Here is a 21,391-nt window from a genome sequence, read left to right on the forward strand (position 1 = left end):
CACACACCACACGCACACCACACACGCACCACACGTACACCACACGCACACCACACGCACGCACACCACACGTACACCACACGTACACCACATACACACCACACACGCACACACACGCACTACATAGACACGAGAGAGAGAGAGAGATGTGGATGGACATGAGGCTCACTGAGTGACAAGGGTAGTTGGCCGCGATCTCAGCAAAACCCAGCGCTGTGGTGGTGGTGGGGCTGGTGGTGGTGGTGGTGGGGCTGGTGGTGGTGGGGCTGGTGGTGGTGGTGGGGCTGGTGGTGGTGGGGCTGGTGGTGGTGGTGGTGGGGCTGGTGGTGGTGGGGCTGGTGGTGGTGGGGCTGGTGGTGGTGGTGGTGGTGGGGCTGGTGGTGGTGGTGGGGCTGGTGGTGGTGGTGGGGCTGGTGGTGGGGCTGGTGGTGGTGGTGGGGCTGGTGGTGGTGGTGGTGAGGCTGGTGGTGGTGGTGGGGCTGGTGGTGGTGGTGGGGCTGGTGGTGGTGGGGTTGGTGGTGGTGCTGGTGGTGGGGCTGGTGGTGAGGCTGGTGGGGCTGATGGTGCTGGTGGGGCTGGTGGTGGTGGGGCTGGGGTCACGCTCCTCATTGTGGCCGCCCCTCAGTGGAAACACATGTACAAGTCTCCCCCCGTAGCCAAACGCCTTGGTGACCTCCAGTTGAGGTTGGCACACTGCACGTTGCCATCGGCTGTGTGGCTCAGCCGAATTTCGCCAGGGGTAACAGACTTTGTGCATGTCCTGCCGTGCCAGGGAGGATCTGCCCCACCGGTACTTACACTGCCAGCGGCTCAAACCAATGTTCCGCCTTTTGGGGGACATCTTCAGGAAACTGGGGGTGCCCTTCTACAACAGCAGCTTCGTATATGGGGTGGTGCCTTACCTGGCTAACAAGCGCCATGACCTCGCCAACTTCGCCTGTGCTCAGGCGAAGTTGGCGGTGTACAGAACGAGGAAGAAGATGCTGCAAGGTGACACTGACGGCTGCTCTGTGCTGCTTCCAGTGTTCAGGGGCCTGCTCAAGGCGCGGCTCCGGCTGGAGCACGCCATGTACCACACACATGTCGGTGATGTGCGCGTCTTCTTCGAACGCTGGGGAGCCGGAAAAGCCACGTGAAGTGTCGAATGCCCGTTGGCAGGAAGGAGGTCACGGGACGGATCCAGCAGGTGCCGTGGGTTGACTGACTGAGATGACGACTGGCAGATGACACCACGCAAAGATCCCCCGTGTAGCCTTAACAGACTGTAGGGGCAAGTGCTGTTAGCGAGCACCTATGAAGGCTGGTACGGCACACAAGAGGGTGGGTGGCCAACACCACGCCCGGCCGCCTTTGTCTCCCTAGTGGCGATGTTTACACACCGCACCAGGTACTCATTTGAGGCTGAGTCGACCTAGGGGAGGCTCAGAGCCGGTTCAGATAATCGTCACTGGGTGTTGGCCGTGAGCAGGAATCGAATCCGGGTCGCCAGGTTCGTAGTGCAGCGTGCTAACCGCTACACACACAGACATACACACACACAGACACACACACTCACACACAGACACACACTCACACACACACTTGTCACACACACAGACACACTTGTCACACACACTCACACACTGTGTCTCACAGATACACACACACACTCACACACAGACACACACTCACACAGACACACACACACTGTGTCACACACACACACACTTGTCACACACACTCACACACTGTGTCTCACAGATACACACACACACTCACACACAGACACACACTCACACAGACACACACACATTGTGTCACACACACACACACTTGCCACACACACAGACACACTTGTCACACACACTCACACACTGTGTCACACACTGTGTCTCACAGACACACACACACAGACACACTCACACAGACACACACACTTGTCTCACACACACACACACCCTGTGTCACACACACACTGTGTCTCACTGACACACTCACATATACTCACACACACTCGCACACACTCGCACACACTTACACTTGTCTCACACACTCACACTTGTCCCTCCGGGGGACGGTCGTCGTCACCTCCTCTGCCTAAAAATAATTGCCGCCTCCCCTCATGCGCACCACAACAGCCGCGCCGAGCCACAGCTCAGCCGCGCAGAGCCGAGCAGAACCGGGACACAACCGCGCTGCACCGAGTGGAACCGAGTTACAGTCGAGCCGAACCGAACCACAGCCGTGCCAAACCGAGCCACAGCAGCACCAAGCCAAGCGGAACCGATCCACAGCCGTGCCGATCCGAGCTACAGCAGGACCAAGCCGTGCCGAACCGAGCCACAGCCGTGCCGATCCGAGCTACAGCAGCACCAAGCCGTGCCGAACCGAGCCACAGCCGTGCCGATCCGATCCACAGCAGCACCAAGCCAAGCAGAACCGAGCCACAGCCGTGCCAAACCAAGCCACGGCAGCACCGAGCCTCGGCTGAGTCGCGTCGATGGAGGTCCAGGGGGGCGGGCGCCAGCACGACGCGGCTCCCGCCTTCGTGCTGGCGCCGAGCGAGTTCTGTTGCAGAGGTACTGCTCGTAAGTCGATTGGTTCGTAAGTCCAACTTTACTCCCCGTCGATTCCAAACGCGTTTTACGGCGTGCACACTAAACATGGTAAGTGGCTGTGAAAGTTGTGTCATCTCCTGCAGATGTAGATGCCACGGGTTCTTCACGTTCCGCAGATGTAGATGCCACTGGTTCTTCACGTTCTGTAGATGTAGATGCCACTGGTTCTTCACGTTCTACAGATGTAGATGCCACTGGTTCTTCACGTTCTGCAGATGTAGATGCCACTGGTTCTTCACGTTCCGCAGATGTAGATGCCACTGGTTCTTCACGTTCTGCAGATGTAGATGCTACTGGTTCTTCACGTTCTGTCGATGTAGATGCCACTGGTTCTTCATGTTGTGTAGATGTAGATGCCACTGGTTCTTCACGTTCTGCAGATGTAGATGCCACTGGTTCTTCACGTTCTGCAGATGTAGATGCCACTCGTTCTTCACGTTCTGCAGATGTAGATGCCACTGGTTCTTCACGTTCTGCAGATGTAGATGCCACTGGTTCTTCACGTTCTGCAAATGTAGATGCTACTGGTTCTTCACGTTCTGTCGATGTAGATGCCACTGGTTCTTCATGTTGTGTAGATGTAGATGCCACTGGTTCTTCACGTTCTGCAGATGTAGATGCCACTGGTTCTTCACGTTCTGCAGATGTAGATGCCACTGGTTCTTCATGTTGTGTAGATGTAGATGCCACTCGTTCTTCACGTTCTGCAGATGTAGATGCCACTGGTTCTTCATGTTGTGTAGATGTAGATGCCACTCGTTCTTCACGTTCTGCAGATGTAGATGCCACTGGTTCTTCACGTTCTGCAGATGTAGATGCCACTGGTTCTTCACGTTCTGTAGATGTAGATGCACTGGTTCTTCATGTTGTACAGCTGTAGATGTAGATGCCACTGGTTCTTCACGTTCTGCAGATGTAGATGCCATTGGTTCTTCCCGTTCTGCAGATGTAGATGTCACTGGTTCTTTACGTTCTGGAGATGTAGAAGCCACTGGTTCTTCACGTTCTACAGATGTAGATGCCACTGGTTCTTCGCGTTCTGCAGATGTAGATGCTACTGGTTCTTCACGTTCTGTTGATGTAGATGCCACTGGTTCTTCATGTTGTACAGCTGTAGATGTAGATGCCACTGGTTCTTCACGTTCTGCAGATGTAGATGCCATTGGTTCTTCCCGTTCTGCAGATGTAGATGTCACTGGTTCTTTACGTTCTGGAGATGTAGAAGCCACTGGTTCTTCACGTTCTACAGATGTAGATGCCACTGGTTCTTCACGTTCTGCAGATGTAGATGCCACTGGTTCTTCAGTTCTGCAGATGTAGATGCCATTGGTTCTTCCCGTTCTGCAGATGTAGATGCCACTGGTTCTTTACGTTCTGGAGATGTAGAAGCCACTGGTTCTTCACGTTCTGCAGATGTAGATGTCACTGGTTCCTCACTTTCTTGCAGATGTAGATGCCACTGGTTCTTCACGTTCTGCAGATGTAGATGCCACTGGTTCCTCACTTTCTTGCAGATGTAGATGCCACTGGTTCTTCAGGTTCTGCAGATGTAGATGCCACTGGTTCGTCACATTCTGCAGATGTAGATGCCACTGGTTCTTCACGTTCTTGCAGATGTAGATGACATGGATTCTTCACGTTCTGCAGATGTAGATGCCACTCGTTCTTCACGTTCTGCAGATGTAGATGCCACCACCGCCATCTATTGCACGGTGCTTGAACTTACGACTCTCGGTCCGAACAGGCAACTGGACATACGGACAGGTTTGTCCGTATCTCTGAAAGTTCGTAAGTTGAATGTTCCTAAGTAGAGGAGTCCCTTACAGAGCAACAACCGCGATGCTCCATGGAGGTGGTTGACGAGCTGAGTGATTGCGTCAGGACGAGTAGCAGAGTGGTGCATCATCACTGTCGTAATGATGATGATGAACAGTGAGTTAATACCTCAGTGGGCTTTGTCTGGTAGGATGGGGATGGTTTAGTTGTATTTGTTTGTGTTTGAGTTATACATGTCCTAATACGTGTGGCATTGTCTTGGTACTGTTTGCTTTTGGGCGTTCTCCGGTCTGACATTGGTGAGATTACCATAGGTGGGACAAAGTCATTGTTATGCAAGTCCAAGTCGAGTCGCAAGTCATCAAATTCATGACTCGAGTCTGACTCGAGTCCAAGTCACATGACTCGAGTCCACATCTCATAGGTGGGACAAAGTCATTGTTATGCAAGTCCAAGTCGAGTCGCAAGTCATCAAATTCATGACTCGAGTCTGACTCGAGTCCAAGTCACATGACTCGAGTCCACATCTCATAGGTGGGACAAAGTCATTGTTATGCAAGTCCAAGTCGAGTCGCAAGTCATCAAATTCATGACTCGAGTCTGACTCGAGTCCAAGTCACATGACTCGAGTCCACACCTCTGGAGATTACGTCCTAAAGAAGCATGTCACCGGCACCGGAGTAGGCCAATCCGTCTCAAAGACAATCAAAATGTTATCAGAGCGTGTTTGTTTGCATGTTCACCATAAGCACGCATGGATAATGCAGACTCGATTCCTTCGCAAACGGTTTCTATTTGGTGTTAGAACATCTGCACACCTCGTGTGTTATCGCCAGCGCTGTGGGGCCACTTTGTTGAGCTTCTATCATTTGTGGCAGAGGTCGCAACCGGGTACTCGATACCCGTACCCTACCCGATACCCGGCTACCCGTACCCGGGTACGGGTAGCCGTTTGTGACCCTGGTGCGGCCGGGTACGGGTACGGGTAGGCCGTGAGTCACTGGTGAGTAATCGTTTGTCACTCATTTCGGGTAGGGTACGGGTACGGGTAGGATACGGCTACCTGTACCCGGCCGGGTACGGGTACCCATTTGCGACCCTGGTGCGGCCGGGTACGGGTAAGGAATCTGAAAGATAAGTGAATGCCTCAGTGGGCTTTGTCTGGGTAGGATGGGGATGGTTTATTGCTGTATTTGTTTGTGTTTGAGTGATTTGTTTACCTTTCTTGTACGTTGCACTCTTATCGTGTGTGTTGTACTGTTTGTTGTGGTTGGTTGTTGTTGTTGGTTGTTGTTGTTGGTTGTTGTTGATTGTTGTTGTTGTAACGTTCTGACCCCGTGCCTCGACTGGACATCTGTGAGAAAGAGCTTTATAGCTCATCAGATTCCTTTAGCTTAAATCAATATTCTGTTTCTGTAAAGCCTCGATTAGTTTGATATCACTTTGCATGCCAGGTCTGGAGGGAAATCCTCGAGTTTCATACGACTGTGCGTGTCAGATCCGAAGGGAAATCCTCGATTAGAGTTTGATATCTGTCCCAGGCGTCCCAGTCCCTCTCACCCAGAGGTCGCAACCGGGTACCCGATACCCGTACCCTACCCGATACCCGGCTACCCGTACCCGGCCGGGTACGGGTACCCGTTTGCGACCCTGGTGCGGCCGGGTACGGGTAGGCCGTGAGTCACTGGTGAGTCACCGTTTGTCACTCATTTCCCAACGTCTTGTCTCTTCTCACAATTCAAGTTCCTAGATTCAACCCACCCGCGCCTGCAACATGGCTTCATCCCAGAGGTCGCAATCGGGTACCTGATACCCGTACCCTACCCGATACCCGGCCGGGTACGGGTAGCCGGGTATCGGGTAGGGTACGGGTAAGGAATCAAAACCCGTTTGCGACCTCTGCTCTCACCTCTCACTCCAAGTCCCAATGTCATCATATTTCTCCGCTTCCCTGTTTCCGAACAATCAACCTCTGACCTTTCCCAAGCATCCCTCTGCCTCTGCACAGGAGGGCATGCGTCTGCCAACTCACCCACGCACCCAAACCCGGTGCAACAGTTCGGTCATTGAAACCATCCACTGGGTGATGTTGTCCTAATTTCAATGGGATTAGAGAACCTTTTAATAAATGTACGGATAAAATGGACTGAAGGTGTTCCAAAATTAATCGCCCGGCGATTAATTTCTCGTACAGCCCCCCCCCCCCCCGCCTCCCCCGACCCTGTCCCACCTTGAGAAGTTTAAGGATCTGCCTCTGCTGGACAATCAGTGAAAAAAAGAGCTTTATAGATCATCAGATTTCTCCTATAGCATAAATACAGCTTCGGATTCTCCAAGCGAACGGCTGGCTGGAAGTTCGGCTTTCAAGCGAGGCTGCTTAGCTCGCCGGGAGCGTCGCCCCAAAGCGACTGCCCCGGGCCCCGCGATTTGGGGGGCTCCTCCGTGTTTCGACGTCACCCCCGCCGCCCTCGCCCCGCCATGGATGACCCCGGTGTTACCACAATACGATTCACTTCTTCTCGTCGAGCCCGTTCCACAGGGACCGCCCATCCACCCGCGGTGCCGCGGGGGGCAAGCAACTGCAGGGCTGCGCCTTTACCAACCCCCCATCGACCTCTCGACCGTTGCATCTCCCCACCACCCCCTCCCGCCCCCTCCTGGCGTGCTCGCCCTTAGCGGACGGCGACCGGTCGGCAGAGGGCATCGAGCCGGCGACCTCTGACCCCGACCGCCGGTGGGGGCAGCAGGAGCAGCGGAGACAATCGGACTCTGGCCCGCGGTCTGCCCCCGACGACGCCCAGTCGCTCGTCCACCGCAAGCGCCACGGCACCGCCGGCGGCGGCGTCTACGACAACGACAGCGGCGTCAACTCGCACAGCGGCGACGGCGACGACGACGGCTCGTGTCGGCCATCCGCCCTCATGACGACCACCGCGGCCGCCGCCGCCGGCACGCATCATCAGCAGCACCGCGACCAGAGCCACAGCGAGACGCCCGGCGTCTTCACGGTGACCGAGGGCAAACACGCGCGGCTCAGCTGCCGCGTGACGGGGAAACCGAAGCCCGAGATCGTGTGGATGAAGAGCGGCGTGGGGCTCCGCAGGGGCCGCCGCTACGTGATGTACGAGGACGACGCCGGCGGGGGAGGACTCTTTGTGCTGCGCGTTCTCTTCTGCCGGCAGGAGGACAACGGCTTCTACACCTGCTCCGCTTTCAACGCCATCGGGCAGACCTTCAGCGCCGTGCAACTCGTCGTGAACGGTAACCGCGAGTCTGCGTCGCCTCTTGCCCACGGCAGACTGAACTCCGGCCACCAGGTTCTCTCTCTCTCTCTCACTCTCTCACTCTCTCTCACTCTCTCTCTCGCTCTATCTCTCTCTCGCTCTATCTCTCTCTCTCTCTCTCTCACTCTCGCTCTCTCTCTCTCTCTCGCTCTCTCACTCACTCTCTAGTTCTCTCTCGCTCTCCCTCGCTCTCTCGCTCTCGGTCGGCCGAGGTCTGTCGCCAAAAAGCCGTGCGGTGCACCACGGCGCAAATACATTGGCTAGGGAGTAGCGAGCGCGTTCAATGCATGTTGAACTTCTTTTGCACAGTACGTAGCCAACCGTGCTCAATCGGATGTTCGAGTCCCTGCCACACGAGCGCAGGCGGACGCCACGCCGGGGGCCTAAAAATGTAAAGGCATGAAGTCGAAAGAGTTAGAGACGGTGGGGCGTCATCAGGAAGGAGGTGGGGCATAATTAGGGAGGGGCTCACAGGAAGGGGGCGGGGCATCGCCAGGAAGGGGGCGGGGCATCGCCAGGAAGGGGGCGGGGCATCGCCAGGAAGGGGGCGGGGCATCGTCAGGAATGGGGCGGGCCTCACCAGAAAGGGAGCGGGGCATCGCCAGGAAGGGGCGTGGTCTAACCAGGAAGGGGCGGGGCTCCCCAGGAAGGGGGCGGGACATCGCCAGGAAGGGGCGTGGTCTAACCAGGAAAGAGTGGGGTCTAAGTAGTAAAGCTGCGGGACATAAACACGGAGGGGTAGAACTTTTCCTCTTCTTCTCCTCCCACGCTACAAATGCGTTTCCAATTGTGTAAGCCGTTCCCACGTGGGTAGGTTGTAGAGACTCATAGAAACTCATAGAGACTCGTAGACATTTGTAGTCTCAGGGAGATTCGTAGATACTCGTAGAGACTCACAGATACTCGTAGAGACTCGTAGAGACTTGTAGATTCTCTTAGAGACTTGCATATACTCATAGAGACTCGTAGAGACTTGTAGATACTCATATATACTCATAGAGACTCACAGATACGCGTAGAGACTCGTAGAGATCAAAACGCGCCGTCGTCTCCACCCACCAGAGCCGCAGCTGCTGTTCAAGAGCCGCCTGCGCGACGTGGAGGTGCGGGAGCGCGGCGTGGCCACGCTGGAGTGCGAGGTGCCCTCGGCGGGCCTGTCGGCGCGCTGGTTCCTGGAGGACACGCCGCTGGCGCCCGGCCACAAGTACGGCATCGAGGCGGACGGCACCAAGCGCCGGCTCGTCATCCGGGACGTGACGGCAGACGACGACGCGGTGTACGTCTGCGAGACGCGCGGGGGCAGCCGTACCGTCGCAGAGCTCTCCGTCAAAGGTGGGATCGAGCGTTGCTCCCTCTTCGTCTTCTTTATTCCGGTCCGGAAACAGAATGTTTTCGCCAAGGTAGGCCCTGGATATTGGCTCCTCCCACCCTCAGCCAGTATATATATACGAGGACTGTTTTCTTGGAAGTTCTCATTTACTTGATACAGCTATCGTGCTGTGACGGTTCCACCTGAAGACGGAAGCTTGTGTCGTGATTTTTATTTTATTTTTTATTTTACTTTTATGAATTTTAATTTTTTACCTACGGGACTTTACCGAAAAAACCTAAGAATATGATTCCTTCTTCCTGTCTGGAATCAGAATGTTTACGCCGGTGGGAGGGGTGGGGGCGAATCCGAAGGAGCGAGTTTTCGATCTGGATGACGTGAACAAAGGGACGGGGCTGCTAACGGTGGCTTGCTAAACACGGGGGAAGGAGAGAGGCGTTCCAGACGGCCGCTGTCTCTCGTTCGATGGCTGTGGCCAAAAAAAGGCGCGGCCGTAATGGGAGAGAGATGTATACTGGATGTGGTGGGCCGGGTGGGGATAGATAAATATGTCGGGTAGCTGTTGCACTCCAGTAGGGGGCACGTCACAAGCAGCATCCCAATATCTTCTTGGTTCTTTCGGTAAAGTCACGTAGAATGGAAATAATAAAATAATAAAAATAAAACATAATAAAATCATTCTCACGACGTTTCGGCCACAACGCAAGCAGCCGTCCTCAGGTGAAGAACAGGTCTTAGAGTCGCGGCATCTCTTCAGAAAGGTGAGCGACTCGATTAGCTGAGCCTTCTTATCACGGAGCTTGTTGAAGGATCTTAAAGTTTTGTGGAATCCCACCCCGTAGTGGCGGTTAAATTCCGATTTAAAGCTTTCGTGACTGCAGAGATTCATCTTCTTGGTTCTTTCGGTAAAGTCACGTAGAATGGAAATAATACAAATAAAACATAATAAAATAATATAATATAATTTTATCGAACCCACGACCTCCTGCACACCAGGCGAGGTAGTCAACATCTCGCCACGGAGAGAGAGAGACACGCAAACTCCAAATATACAGCAGCAGGCGTCAGGGTCGAACCCACGACCTCTTGTAAACCAGGCGAGGTAGTTAATATCTCCTAGCCACCGTGATGATGATGACGATGAGAGAGAGAAAGACACGCAAACTCCAAATATACAGCAGCAGGCATCAGGGTCGAGATCGAACCCACGACCTCCTGCACACCAGGCGAGGTAGTTCACATCTCGCCACGGAGAGAGAGAGACACGCAAACTCCAAATATACAGCAGGCGTCAGGATCGAACCCACGACCTCCTGTATACCAGGCGAGGCAGTCAACATCTCGCCACTCCCTACAGGGCAGATCGTGCAGAAGCTGCCGCGTCTCGTGGAGGTGCGGCAGGGCGAGGGGTTGACGCTCTCCGTGGAGGTGGAGGACTCCTTCCTCGAGGGCGAGTGGCTACGCGACGGCGTCGTCGTCGTCGCGACCTCGACGACGACGACGACGACGGCGCGCGGACGAACGCGCACGCTCGAGATCGCCCGCGTCGCTCTCGGGGACGACTGTGACGTCACCTTCAAGGCCGGGGAGTCCTGGACCACGTGCAAAGTCCGCGTCAAAGGTACGGCCCCCACCCCCCCCATTGTTCCTTATGTTGCACGAGCGCCATGATTCTGTCCGTCTGGATAATGGATTGGTGTCTCTCCCTTCCTCCTCCTCCCTCCATTCTCCACCTTCTCCCACCTCCTCCTCCTCGCTCCTCCCCTCTCCCACCTCCTCCTCCTCCTCCATTCATCCTTCCTCCTCCCACCTCCTCCATCCTCCCTTCATCTTCTCACCTCCTCCTCCTCCCTCCATCCTCTCACCTTCTCCTCCCCTCCCCTCTCCCACTTCCTCTCTCCTCCCACCTCCCAGTGCCGACTCCTCGATGGCCGCCGTCCAATTTCCACGTGCGCCGGGTGAGCTACAGCTCCGTGTCGCTGGAGTGGCGGGCGCCGCCCATCGACGACGACCACGAGGCCGTCGACGCGGCTCGCTACGCGGTGGAGATGCGCGCCCGGGGCGATCGAGCGCCGTCGTGGGTGGACGTGAGCGGGCCCGGCGCTCGCACCGAGCTCACGGTGGGCGGCCTGCAGACCGGCGCCGAGTTCGAGTTCCGCGTGGCCGCCGTCGGCGCCCAAGGCGGCAGGGGTCCCTTCGCCGCGCTGCGGGGGCCCGTGCTCGTCAGTAAGTCGATAAAAAATAACGTGAATTGATGAAGTGAAAAAAATCTGTAATAAATGTCGGTTGTTTGAAATGCGTAACCGACGTTGCAGAGCCGGCCCAGCCACTAAGCGACCCTTGCAATTGCAAAGGGCCCCGTGGCCAGCAGAGGGCCCCCTAGAGTCACTGCTAGCTAGTGGGTGAAACAAATCATACATCAAAGGGGCCTCCAACCAAATTTTGCTTAGGGCCCCCAAAGGTCTAGGGCCGGTTCTGCGACGTTGTCACGCGGTTAGAACACGCACAGACGTCTACGTCTCGAGTTGCCTGGCTGGCTGCTGGCTGGGCACCTCTCGACGCCAATGATATTTGTAGGAACCTCCTGGTTACCACCAGCCCACAGGGGATTATTGTGTCCGTCGTGCAGGGAGGGGCTAGGTGGGGAGGGAGGGGCTGGGTGGGGAGGGAAGGGTGGGGAGGGGCTGGGTGGGGAGGGTGGGGCTGGGTGGGGAGGGTGGGGAGGGGCTGAGTGGGGAGGGTGGGGCTGGGTGGGGAGGGGAGGGTGGGGAGGGGCTGGGTGGGGAGGGTGGGGCTGGGTGGGGAGGGAAGGGGCTGGGTAGGGAGGGTGGGGGGTGAGAGGGGTGGGGCTGGGTGGGGAGGGGAGGGGCTGGTCACCCCGTGGTGCCCTTATAAAACTCAACGTTTAACCTACTCACGCCGGCTTGTGCCCGCCCTCACAGTCGGGCATATTTGCGGAATACACCACGCCGCCGTTGACACTGGCCATTGACCGAGCAACCCAACGTTCCTACCAGCTCCCTCCGCAGGAATGTGTTAACTCTGCCGTTGTTGTTGTTGCGAGTTGCTGCTGCGGGCACCTCGCCAGCGAAGCTAGCTGGGTAACTGGCTACGAGTTTTGGGCAGCCCTTCCACCAATTTTGGCCGGTTTGCAATCGGGTAAGGCCCCGAATGGCGCCAACGCACCTTTCTACTGAACGAGACTGTTAGCTCTTCAAGTCCCCACGTGTGCCTGTATCTGTACGCATGTCTGTTTCGGTACGTATGTGCGTGTGTGTATGTTTTTTTGTGGGGAGCGGTAGTGTAGTAGCGATGAGCGCTACGCTGCGCTACAAACCCGACCATCCAAGTTGAATTCCCGTTCACAGCCACCAACACCAATGACGATTATCTGAACCGGTCCTGGGCCTTCCCTAGGTCGACTCAGCCTCAAATGAGTACCTGTTGCAGTGTGTAAACATCATCACTCGGGAGACAAAGGCGGTCGGGCGTGGTGCTGGTCACCCACCCCCTCGTGTGCCGTGCCGGCCTTCACAGATGCCACTGGCTAACAGCGCTTGCCCCGACAGTCTGTTAGAGGCTATACGGGGGATCTTTGTCTTTGTTGCTTCAGTGTGTGTGTGTGAGCGCGTTCGTGTGTGCACGGTATATTTTAGGGACACGTTAACACGGACCACAGGGGCTGTGTCACGTGGTCACGGTGTCGCGTTACACGGCACAAAAGCAGTCACCGTTTAATTTCAGCCGAGTCTGTCCAGGGTGGGGGGGGGGGGTCAAACGGACTCGGAGAAATATTTGTTCCGTACACAGCACACCACGTCCAGTATCGCTCTCTCTCTCTCTACGTCTCTCTCGCTTGCTCGCTACGGCTGCCGCTGCGGCCGGTACCCGTCGCGTCGTGCCACATAGCAGAGGTCGCCAGAGGTGTGGACTCGAGTCATGTGACTTGGACTCGAGTCAGACTCGAGTCATGAATTTGATGACTTGCGACTCGACTTGGACTTGCATAATAATGACTTTGTCCCACCTATGAGATGTGGACTCGAGTCATGTGACTTGGACTCGAGTCAGACTCGAGTCATGAATTTGATGACTTGCGACTCGACTTGGACTTGCATAACAATGACTTTGTCCCACCTATGAGATGTGGACTCGAGTCATGTGACTTGGACTCGAGTCAGACTCGAGTCATGAATTTGATGACTTGCGACTCGACTTGGACTTGCATAACAATGACTTTGTCCCACCTCTGGAGGTCGCAACCGGGTACCCGATACCCGTACCCTACCCGATACCCGGCTACCCGTACCCGGCCGGGTACGGGTAGCCGTTTGCGACCCTGGTGCGGCCGGGTACTGGTAGGCCGTGAGTCACTGGTGAGTAACCGTTTGTCACTCATTTCCCAACGTCTTGTCTCTTCTCATAATTCAAGTTCCTAGAATCAACCCACCCGCGCCTGCAACATGGCTTCATCTCAGAGGTCGCAATCAGGTGTAGAGAGGAGCCGACACGAGATTGCAGGGGTCTCGTCCTTTATTCCTTTCCTTCCATTCACACCTGTCGCCAGCCGTCCCAATCCCGTTCCCGCCAAAGGCCCCCCTTTCCCGCCCGTTCTCCCCTTATATCACCTCGATCACCCCTCCCCCTAACCCATCTATTGGTGGGAATCCTTCCCCTGACACCCCTACATCACCCCCCCCCCCCCCGGAGAAAAAATAACCGTCCTCGGTTCTGCCTCCCCCATGGACCATTTAAGTCTCCCCATGCCTCCCACCACTGACAGTGACGACAGCCCTTACCCCCCCCCCCACAACCCTACAATGCAATATAACACAACAAATCAATTGCGCGGCCTGCCCAGGTCTTCAGCCAGCATCCCGTAACAGCCCGGACATCCACAGGCAGCAGATGACCGTGGCGGCCCCCTCCTTCGAAGGCCCTCTCGTCGCGGTCCCTGGTTCGGTGGTGCCGGTGTCGCCTTGCCTGGCGCCGCTGTCTCTCCGGCCCCCGCTCGTGCCGCCGCTCCGTCAGGCCTCACATGGGGTGCTGTAGGTGACAAGGGAACACAGGGCACCGAACCCCCTGCCGGTCGGCGCGTGGTGGTCGGCGACCTTGGCCTGGGTAGGGATGATGATGATGTTGGCAGTGATGTTGGTGGTGATGTTGGTGAAGATGACGGTGGAGAGATGTATGGCTTAAGGCGGGTGGGGTGTACAAACCATCGTCGCTTACCCAGTTGGACCTGGACGCACTGCGGTCGGAGTGCTTTGATGACCTCGACCGGCCCTTTCCAGGGTCGGTGCAGCTTTGGTGAGAGGCCAACCGGCACCTGAGGACAGTGTAGCCATGCCTGGTCCCCAACTTTAAAGGGCTTGGCTGTCACTGTCCTCTCCCGTATCCGTACATTACTCTCTTGGCTCGCGGCCGATGCGGCCTCGGCTGCTTGGCGGGCCTCTCTCAAATAAATGAGGGAGGTCTTTAGTGCCTTCGGCCATGCGTCGGCTCTTGCCGGAATGTCCGTCAGCTGCACCTCAATAGGCGGAACGGGATCCCGTCCGTACATCAGGAAAAACGGCGAGAACCCCGTCGCCGCGTGTGGGGCCACCCTGTACGCCGCTAAGACCGATGGAATGTGGAGGTCCCAGTCGGAATGGTTTTCGTCCACCACTTGGGACAGCATGGCCGCTATGGTGCGGTTAAGCCGCTCTACCATCCCATCGGTCTGGGGATGATATGGAGATGTTCGGACCTTTTTAGTGCCCAGGATAGAGCAGACGTCCTTCAATAGCTGTGAGGAGAAATTCCTGCCCTGATCCGTGAGCAACCGCTCCGGTGCCCCCTTATCAAGGACATAGCCTCCCACGAAGGCATCGGCGATGGTCTGTGCCGTTTGGTCCGGGAGGGCCCACGCCATCGGCCACCTCGTGCAGTACTCGACTCCGACCAACAGGTATTTATTTCCCCGTGGCGTGACCGGCAGCGGTCCCAAGATGTCCAACGCAACCAATTCGTTGACCCTGGTCACCGTGATGGGCTGTAGGGGCGCCCGGCTTACCCGGGGTGGCGGCTTTCGCCGCGCACATTCGACGCAGGTAGCGACCCATCGATGCACGTCAGCGGTCATACCTGGCCAAAAGTACCGACCCTGTAATGTGTGCAGTGTCTTCCGCCCTGCCAGGTGCAGCAGCTGGCGGCCGTGTACGTCCATAACCAATTGTTGACGCAGCGACTCCGGAACTACCAGGCATCGCCGGCGCCCTGTCGGGTCCCATCGCATGAGGAGATCCTCCCATACGATGTACTCCTCCCCCCCTGCCTCTGCTGAGGCGCGTAGTGTTCGCAGTGGGGCTTCCTCCAGCTGTAGCCGTCTCCAATCGTCCAAGGTCAGCCCCAGGTCGTGGTCGGTCAGCTGGACCTCACCCTGTGCGCCCTCCGCCGTGCGTACAGGAGCGATGACCGTCCCCTCCGGCCTCGCCTCCTTGCAGCGTGCCCCGCCTGTGGTGCATGCACAAGGGCCCTGGGGCACCAGTCGGGACAATGCGTCTGCGTTGGCATGTCTGGTCCCTTTGCGATGCACTACTTGGTACCTGTACTCCTGCAGGCGTTCTATCCATCTGGCCAGCTGGCCCGAAGGCTGGTCGATGCGGAGCGAATACTGCAAGGCCGCGTGGTCAGTGCGGACCGTAAATTTGCGACCATACAGGTAGGGTCGGAATTGCTGCACAAAGTGAACGACTGCCAGGAGTTCCCTACGTGTGACGCAGTAGCGCTGCTCCGCTGATGAAAGCACGCGACTACCATAGGCGATAACCACCTCCCGACCCTGCTGGACTTGCGACAAAACACTGCCGATGCCCACATCGCTGGCGTCCGTGTCCAGGATAAAGGGGAGGCCAAAATCCGGAAAGGCCAATGGTGGTGCATCTGTCAGACGTGAGCGCAGCTGCTGGAATGCCTCTTCCTCCAGAGGGCCCCAATAAAACCTCTGGTTCTTCGCCGTCAACACGTGCAAGGGCTTGGCAATGGTTGCGAAGTTGGGCACAAACCGGCGGTAGTAAGAAACGAAACCCACAAACCGGCGTACCTCCGGAACCGTTGTGGGAACAGCCCAGGCCCTCACGCAGGCCGTCTTTTCCGGGTCTGTAGCCACTCCCGACTCACTGACGACGTGGCCCAAGTAGCGTACCGACGACTGCATAAGGTGGCACTTCGACGGCTTGAGCTTCAAGTTCGCGTTCCGGAACCGCAGGAACACCTGACGCAATCGGTCAATGTGTTCCTCGAATGATCGGCTGAAAACAATGACGTCGTCCAGGTAGATGAGGCACGTTTCCCATTGGAGGCCTGCCAAGGCCAACTCCATTATGCGTTGGAACGTTGCCGGCGCCGTCTGGAGGCCCATAGGCAGGCAGTTGAACTCGAACAGGCCCTGTGGTGTCCGGAATGCTGTTTTAGGCCGGGAGTCCGCGTCTAGTGGGACCTGCCAGAACCCGGACAACAAATCCAGCGTACTGAAAAATTTTGCTCCCGCCAGTGCATCCAATGAGTCGTCGATACGTGGTAGGGGATATGCGTCGGCCAGCGTGACGGCATTGAGGCGTCGGAAGTCCACACAGAATCTCAGTGACCCATCTGACTTCTTGACTAGGACCACCGGTGCCCCCCAGGGACTCGAGGATGGAGAAATTATGTCGGCCCGCAGCATCTCCTGCACCGCTTGTTGAATGTGCCCTTTTTCCATTGGGCTCATTCTATATGTGTTTTGGCGCAGGGGTGCGGCATCTCCCGTGTTGATGTGGTGCTGTGACAGATTTGTGCGCCCTAGGTCGAACGGTCCCCGGCTGAACACGTCCGAGAACTCCTGCAATAACGAGTGCAGCTGCTGTTTCTGGTCGGGCGGCAATCCCGGCTCAGGCCCCGCCAGCTGGTCCATCCACGATTTGGCCCCTCTGTCCTCGGACTGGCCGATGCTGCCTACAAGCTCGGGCTCTGTCCCTGGGGCTCCTAGTGACAAGGGACTAACGTGGGCCAGAACTGTTCCCTCCTGCACCGTCGCTGTTCTATCGGAGGTGTTCAGCACCTGAATGAACAGATGCTGGTTCCTCTGTACAATAGTTTCGGCCCCCACCAGCGCATGACGATCCATGGCCGCTGACGCCGGAGACACCAGGATGGGTGAGTCTGGTCGGGCTGTCACGAGGGGGGACCGATATTGCAGCGGAACCAGCATCTGGGCTGCCGGGGGAATGGAGACAGACTTACTGACCAGAGCCTGCACGTAGGGTACACCCCGGCTGGCCCCCTCCGCCTTTAGGAAATGGAGATGCGTTCCCTGGACTTCCACCCGCCCATTGGCCAGATCGATTTTCATTGGCATCCGCCTCAGAAAGTCCGTCCCCAACAGGCAGGGTACGGGCAACGTTGCGGAGACAAGGATGGGTCCTGCTACCGAAAGCTGCCCAATCTGTATCGGGGCTTCAACCTGGCCCAGGAAGCCCATGCTGCCTCCATTTGCTGCAATGAACGTTGTCTTGACGGGGACTAAAGGTCGGATTTTATCCGGCAGCATCTCATGCATGGTGCTCGAGATGATCGTGGCTGATGCCCCCGTATCGACCAAGATACGTGCCGACACTCCCGCGATTTCACCGACCAGGACCGAGGTTCCTGACGTGGCCGCTACCACCCGCCTTGCCAGCTTCCTCCATTGTGTGGCTGAGTCCGGCCACTGACCAGGCGGCGTCTCGTTATCCTGTGGTGCATGGTGAAATGATGGGGGATGGGTGTGGATGGACTGAAGATGGGGTTCCTCCCTTTGGAGTGCGTCCCAGCAGGGTGAACGCGCCCTTGTTACATAGTGTGGGCTTACCCCTGGGTTGCGGGCTGGGCTCTCTATGTAGTGCAAATTGCCCCCCCTAGGTGACGTAGGATGGGCCCCCCTTGTGGTGTGGGGGGGCCCCCCCATTGCAGGGGGCGGTGGGGACTGGGGGGTGGCCCTTCCCGTGAGCCCCTCTCTTTCCTTTGTCACGGGGGCGTGGTCCCCCTGGTTCCGTCTCGCTCTGTCGCAAAGCGGTGGTGAGGCGGGTCGTGGAATTGCTCCAGGGCGCAATGTCAATCGTGTGGGCTGCCTCCGCCCCCGGGCCGTTGCCCCTGGCAACTCGCCGGCGTTGCAGGTAACTGGTGACGTCACGCCCGCCGGTGACGTCACGCCCGCCCGCGAACCCACGCCCGCCCGCGAAACCACGCCCACCCGCGACGTCACGCCCGCCCGCGAAACCCCGCCCGCCCGCGAAACCACGCCCACCCGCGACGTCACGCCCGCCCGCGAACCCACGCCCGCCCGCGAAACCCCGCCCGCGCGCGACGTCACGCCCGGCATCGACGTCGCTGCCGGCCGCGACGTCACTTCCGCCCGCGACGTCACCTCCGCCCGCGACGTCACCTCCGTCCGCGACGTCCCTCCCGGCGTCGGCGCGACTCCCGGCGCGGTCCCCGGCCTCGGCGCGATCCCCGACGCGGTCCCTGGCCCCGGCGCGATTCCAGGCGCGGTCCACGGCCCCGGCGCAATTCCCGGCGCGATCCGCGACACCACTTCCGACCGCGACGTCACTTCCGGACGCAACGTCACGTCCGTTCGCGACGCCACTCCGGGTCGCGATGCGACCACAGGCCCCGGCGCTATCCCCTTCCCCCGACCAGAACAGCGGGGACCGGGAAACGACACCACCGGCGCCCACCCCGAGGAGACTCCCGGTGAGTTCGCGGCGTCGGAAGTGTAATTACCCGGCCCGCCCGAGAGGCCGGGTGGGACGGCGTCACTCGCCTGGCTCCTGTCGGCGTTCGGCCCCGGCAGGTTCCAGGTGACGTTGGCGGCCTCCGGCTCCGTGCGGCACCCCCTCGCCACATGCCCCTCGCGACCACAACGGTGGCAGACCCACGGGGCGTCGCGTCGGGGGGGCTCGGCGCGATGTTGTAGAGGCGGCTGCCAGCGACGCGGCGGTTGGTCCCTCTGCTCCGCCAGTCCCCGGATCGCCGCGTACACCTCCCGCAGCGATGGCTCCGTCTCAGACGTCGGCGGTCCGTCCCCAGATGCCCCACCGGCAGCCTGTGGTGACGGTGCAGGTTCGGCGGTTAGTGTCGCTGGACCAAGTAGCGCCGCGGCAACGGCTGGGCTGTTCCCCCCCGCCGCGCCAGCCACCGGGCCCACGGGTGGCGCCCGGCCCATGACCTGCTCGTGGGCTTGGATGGTCCGGGCAGCCCACAGCGAGGTGCGTTCTTCCGGCGTCACTACGGGCATTACAACGCCGGCGCGGCAAGCGTAGGCGATGAGGTGCTCGACCACGAGGTCCTCGAGCGCTTCTTCAGCCAGGCGAGGGAAAGCTCTCCTCGCCAACACGAGCAGCGCCCCCCTGTAGGCTAAAGGGGATTCTTTAGCCCCTCGCTGGCGATCCTGGAACCGTTTAAAGGCTCCTTCCGCCGGGCAATAGATCTCCCCCAAAGCCTCGTAGGCCGCCTGTAGCGTGGACTTGCTGTGCGAGGGAAGGGAGGTGTAAGAGGAGAGTGCTTCTTTGCCCAGAACAGATGGCAGCGCTCGTAGGGCCTCTTCGTCTGTCCACTCGAGAGCGTGGAAGGCAGCCTCGAATCGGCGGACAAACTCCTCCCAATCTTCTTCCTCAGCCACAAACTTGTCGACGGGCCCCAGCCGACGCGGCCGTCCGGCCACCTGCTCTCCGTGTTGGGTGTTTAGCCCTGGGGGTTTTGGCGGGAGCGGCGGCGGCTGGCGTGACGAGGTTGGTTGCGGCTCCTGCCCGGCCGGCTGGTCGGCGTCCGGTTCCCGTGGCCTCTCCTCCCGTAGTACGCGTGGGGGTGGGGGTCCCGGTGCCGGCGGGCCCCCCATAGGGAGCCTCTGCAAGAGCTCCTGGAGCGCCCTCTCCACGCGGGCCATGCGGTCCTCCATGCGATCCTCCAGGCGATCCGGGCCCCCTTCTGCTGCTTCTGACAGCAGGCCCCCTTGTTGCCCAGGATGTGAAGGATCCCCGGCCCCTGCTTCCTCCTCCCTCGGCTCCCTCCCGCGAGGATTCTTCTTTGTAGCCATTAGGATCCCACCGCTGCCACCAAATGTAGAGAGGAGCCGACACGAGATTGCAGGGGTCTCGTCCTTTATTCCTTTCCTTCCATTCACACCTGTCGCCAGCCGTCCCAATCCCGTTCCCGCCAAAGGCCCCCCTTTCCCGCCCGTTCTCCCCTTATATCACCTCGATCACCCCTCCCCCTAACCCATCTATTGGTGGGAATCCTTCCCCTGACACCCCTACACAGGTACCCGATACCCGTATCCTACCCGTACCCGTTTGCGACCCTGGTGCGGCCGGGTACGGGTACGGGTAAGGAATCAAAACCCGTTTGCGACCTCTGCCACACAGACTCATTATCAGCGGCCACAATCCATCCACTGCTGGATGAAGGCCTCCTGCACAATTCTATATTTGAAGCTTTCGTGACTGCAAGGATTCACATTCTTGGGTTTTTTCGGTAAAGTCACGTAGGTAAAAAATAAAAATTTATGAAAGTAAAATTAAAATAAAATTAAAATCACGACGTTTCGGAGGCAACACAAGCTTCCGTCTTCAGGTGGAACAGTCACAGCACGATAGCTGTATCAGCTGGCGGTAAGCACATGCTTCTCACGATCCTGCCGATGCATCGAATCAACCGCCCCCCCCCCCTCTCCGCCCCCCCCTCTCCACCCCCCCCCCCTCTCCATCCCCCCCTCTCTCCACCCCCCCCCCTCCGCCCCCCCTCTCCACCGACAGAAGGGGACGTGGAGGTGCTCTCGCCGCTGAGCGACGTCCACGCGTCTCGCGACGACGACGCCACCTTCACCATCCAGCTCTCGCGCCCCACGCCCGGCCAGTGGCTTCGCGACGGCGTCCAGATCTCGTCGGCCGGCGCCGTAGCAGCCGACGCCGCCGCCGCCGCCACCGCCGTCGACGACGGCCGCCACATCGTCGGCCACTTCGGCGCGACGCACACGCTGCTGGTGCGGCGCGTCGGCTGGCGGGACGACGGGGCCGCCATCGCCTTCCTGGCGGGCGCCCTGCGCGCCGACGCCGCGCTCTACGTGACCGAGGGCGGCGGCCTCTTCTCGCGCCTGCTCTCCGTCTCGTTCGCGTTCGCTATAGTCGCCTACCTGCTCGCCTACCTGCTGGGGGGCGGAGGTGGTGGTGGTGCCGGTGCCGGCGGCGGCCTCCTGGAGGGGACGCCGATGGACCGGCTCACGTAGGGCGACGCCCGGCGGCCTGGCGGCTGTGGACGGTGGAAATGTTCACGGACGGAAAGTCGCGCGCGGGTTCGTCGCCGGCCGCGTCCCCACGAATGAGCGTTGAAGAGGTGGGGGTGGGGGG

At 58.6% G+C, this 21,391-nt stretch overlaps 1 protein-coding gene across 1 annotated transcript; it reads left to right on the forward strand.

Annotated features, from left to right (window-relative positions):
* Window positions 1–2,479: 2,479 nt before the first annotated feature.
* LOC144736648 (obscurin-like protein 1) lies at window positions 2,480–21,270 on the forward strand. Its single transcript, XM_078619219.1, has 6 exons — window positions 2,480–2,558; window positions 7,050–7,634; window positions 8,720–8,989; window positions 10,345–10,608; window positions 10,902–11,213; window positions 20,801–21,270. Exons 1-6 carry the CDS (start codon window positions 2,480–2,482, stop codon window positions 21,268–21,270), a joined length of 1,980 nt encoding a protein of 659 aa, XP_078475345.1.
* Window positions 21,271–21,391: the final 121 nt, after the last annotated feature.

This window comes from Lampetra planeri, chromosome 62, assembly GCF_965212315.1.
Source record: "Lampetra planeri chromosome 62, kcLamPlan1.2.h2, whole genome shotgun sequence".
Lineage (NCBI taxonomy): Eukaryota > Metazoa > Chordata > Hyperoartia > Petromyzontiformes > Petromyzontidae > Lampetra > Lampetra planeri.

What these genes read in the sequence shown, in the direction of transcription:
- LOC144736648 (XM_078619219.1), top strand. Translation starts at nt 2,480, where the DNA reads ATGGAGGTCCAGGGGGGCGGGCGCCAGCACGACGCGGCTCCCGCCTTC. An exon ending in CGTGCAACTCGTCGTGAACG is followed by an intron (nt 7,635 to 8,719) that starts GTAACCGCGAGT and finishes TCCACCCACCAG; the next exon opens with AGCCGCAGCTGCTGTTCAAG. An exon ending in GTGCAAAGTCCGCGTCAAAG is followed by an intron (nt 10,609 to 10,901) that starts GTACGGCCCCCA and finishes CCCACCTCCCAG; the next exon opens with TGCCGACTCCTCGATGGCCG.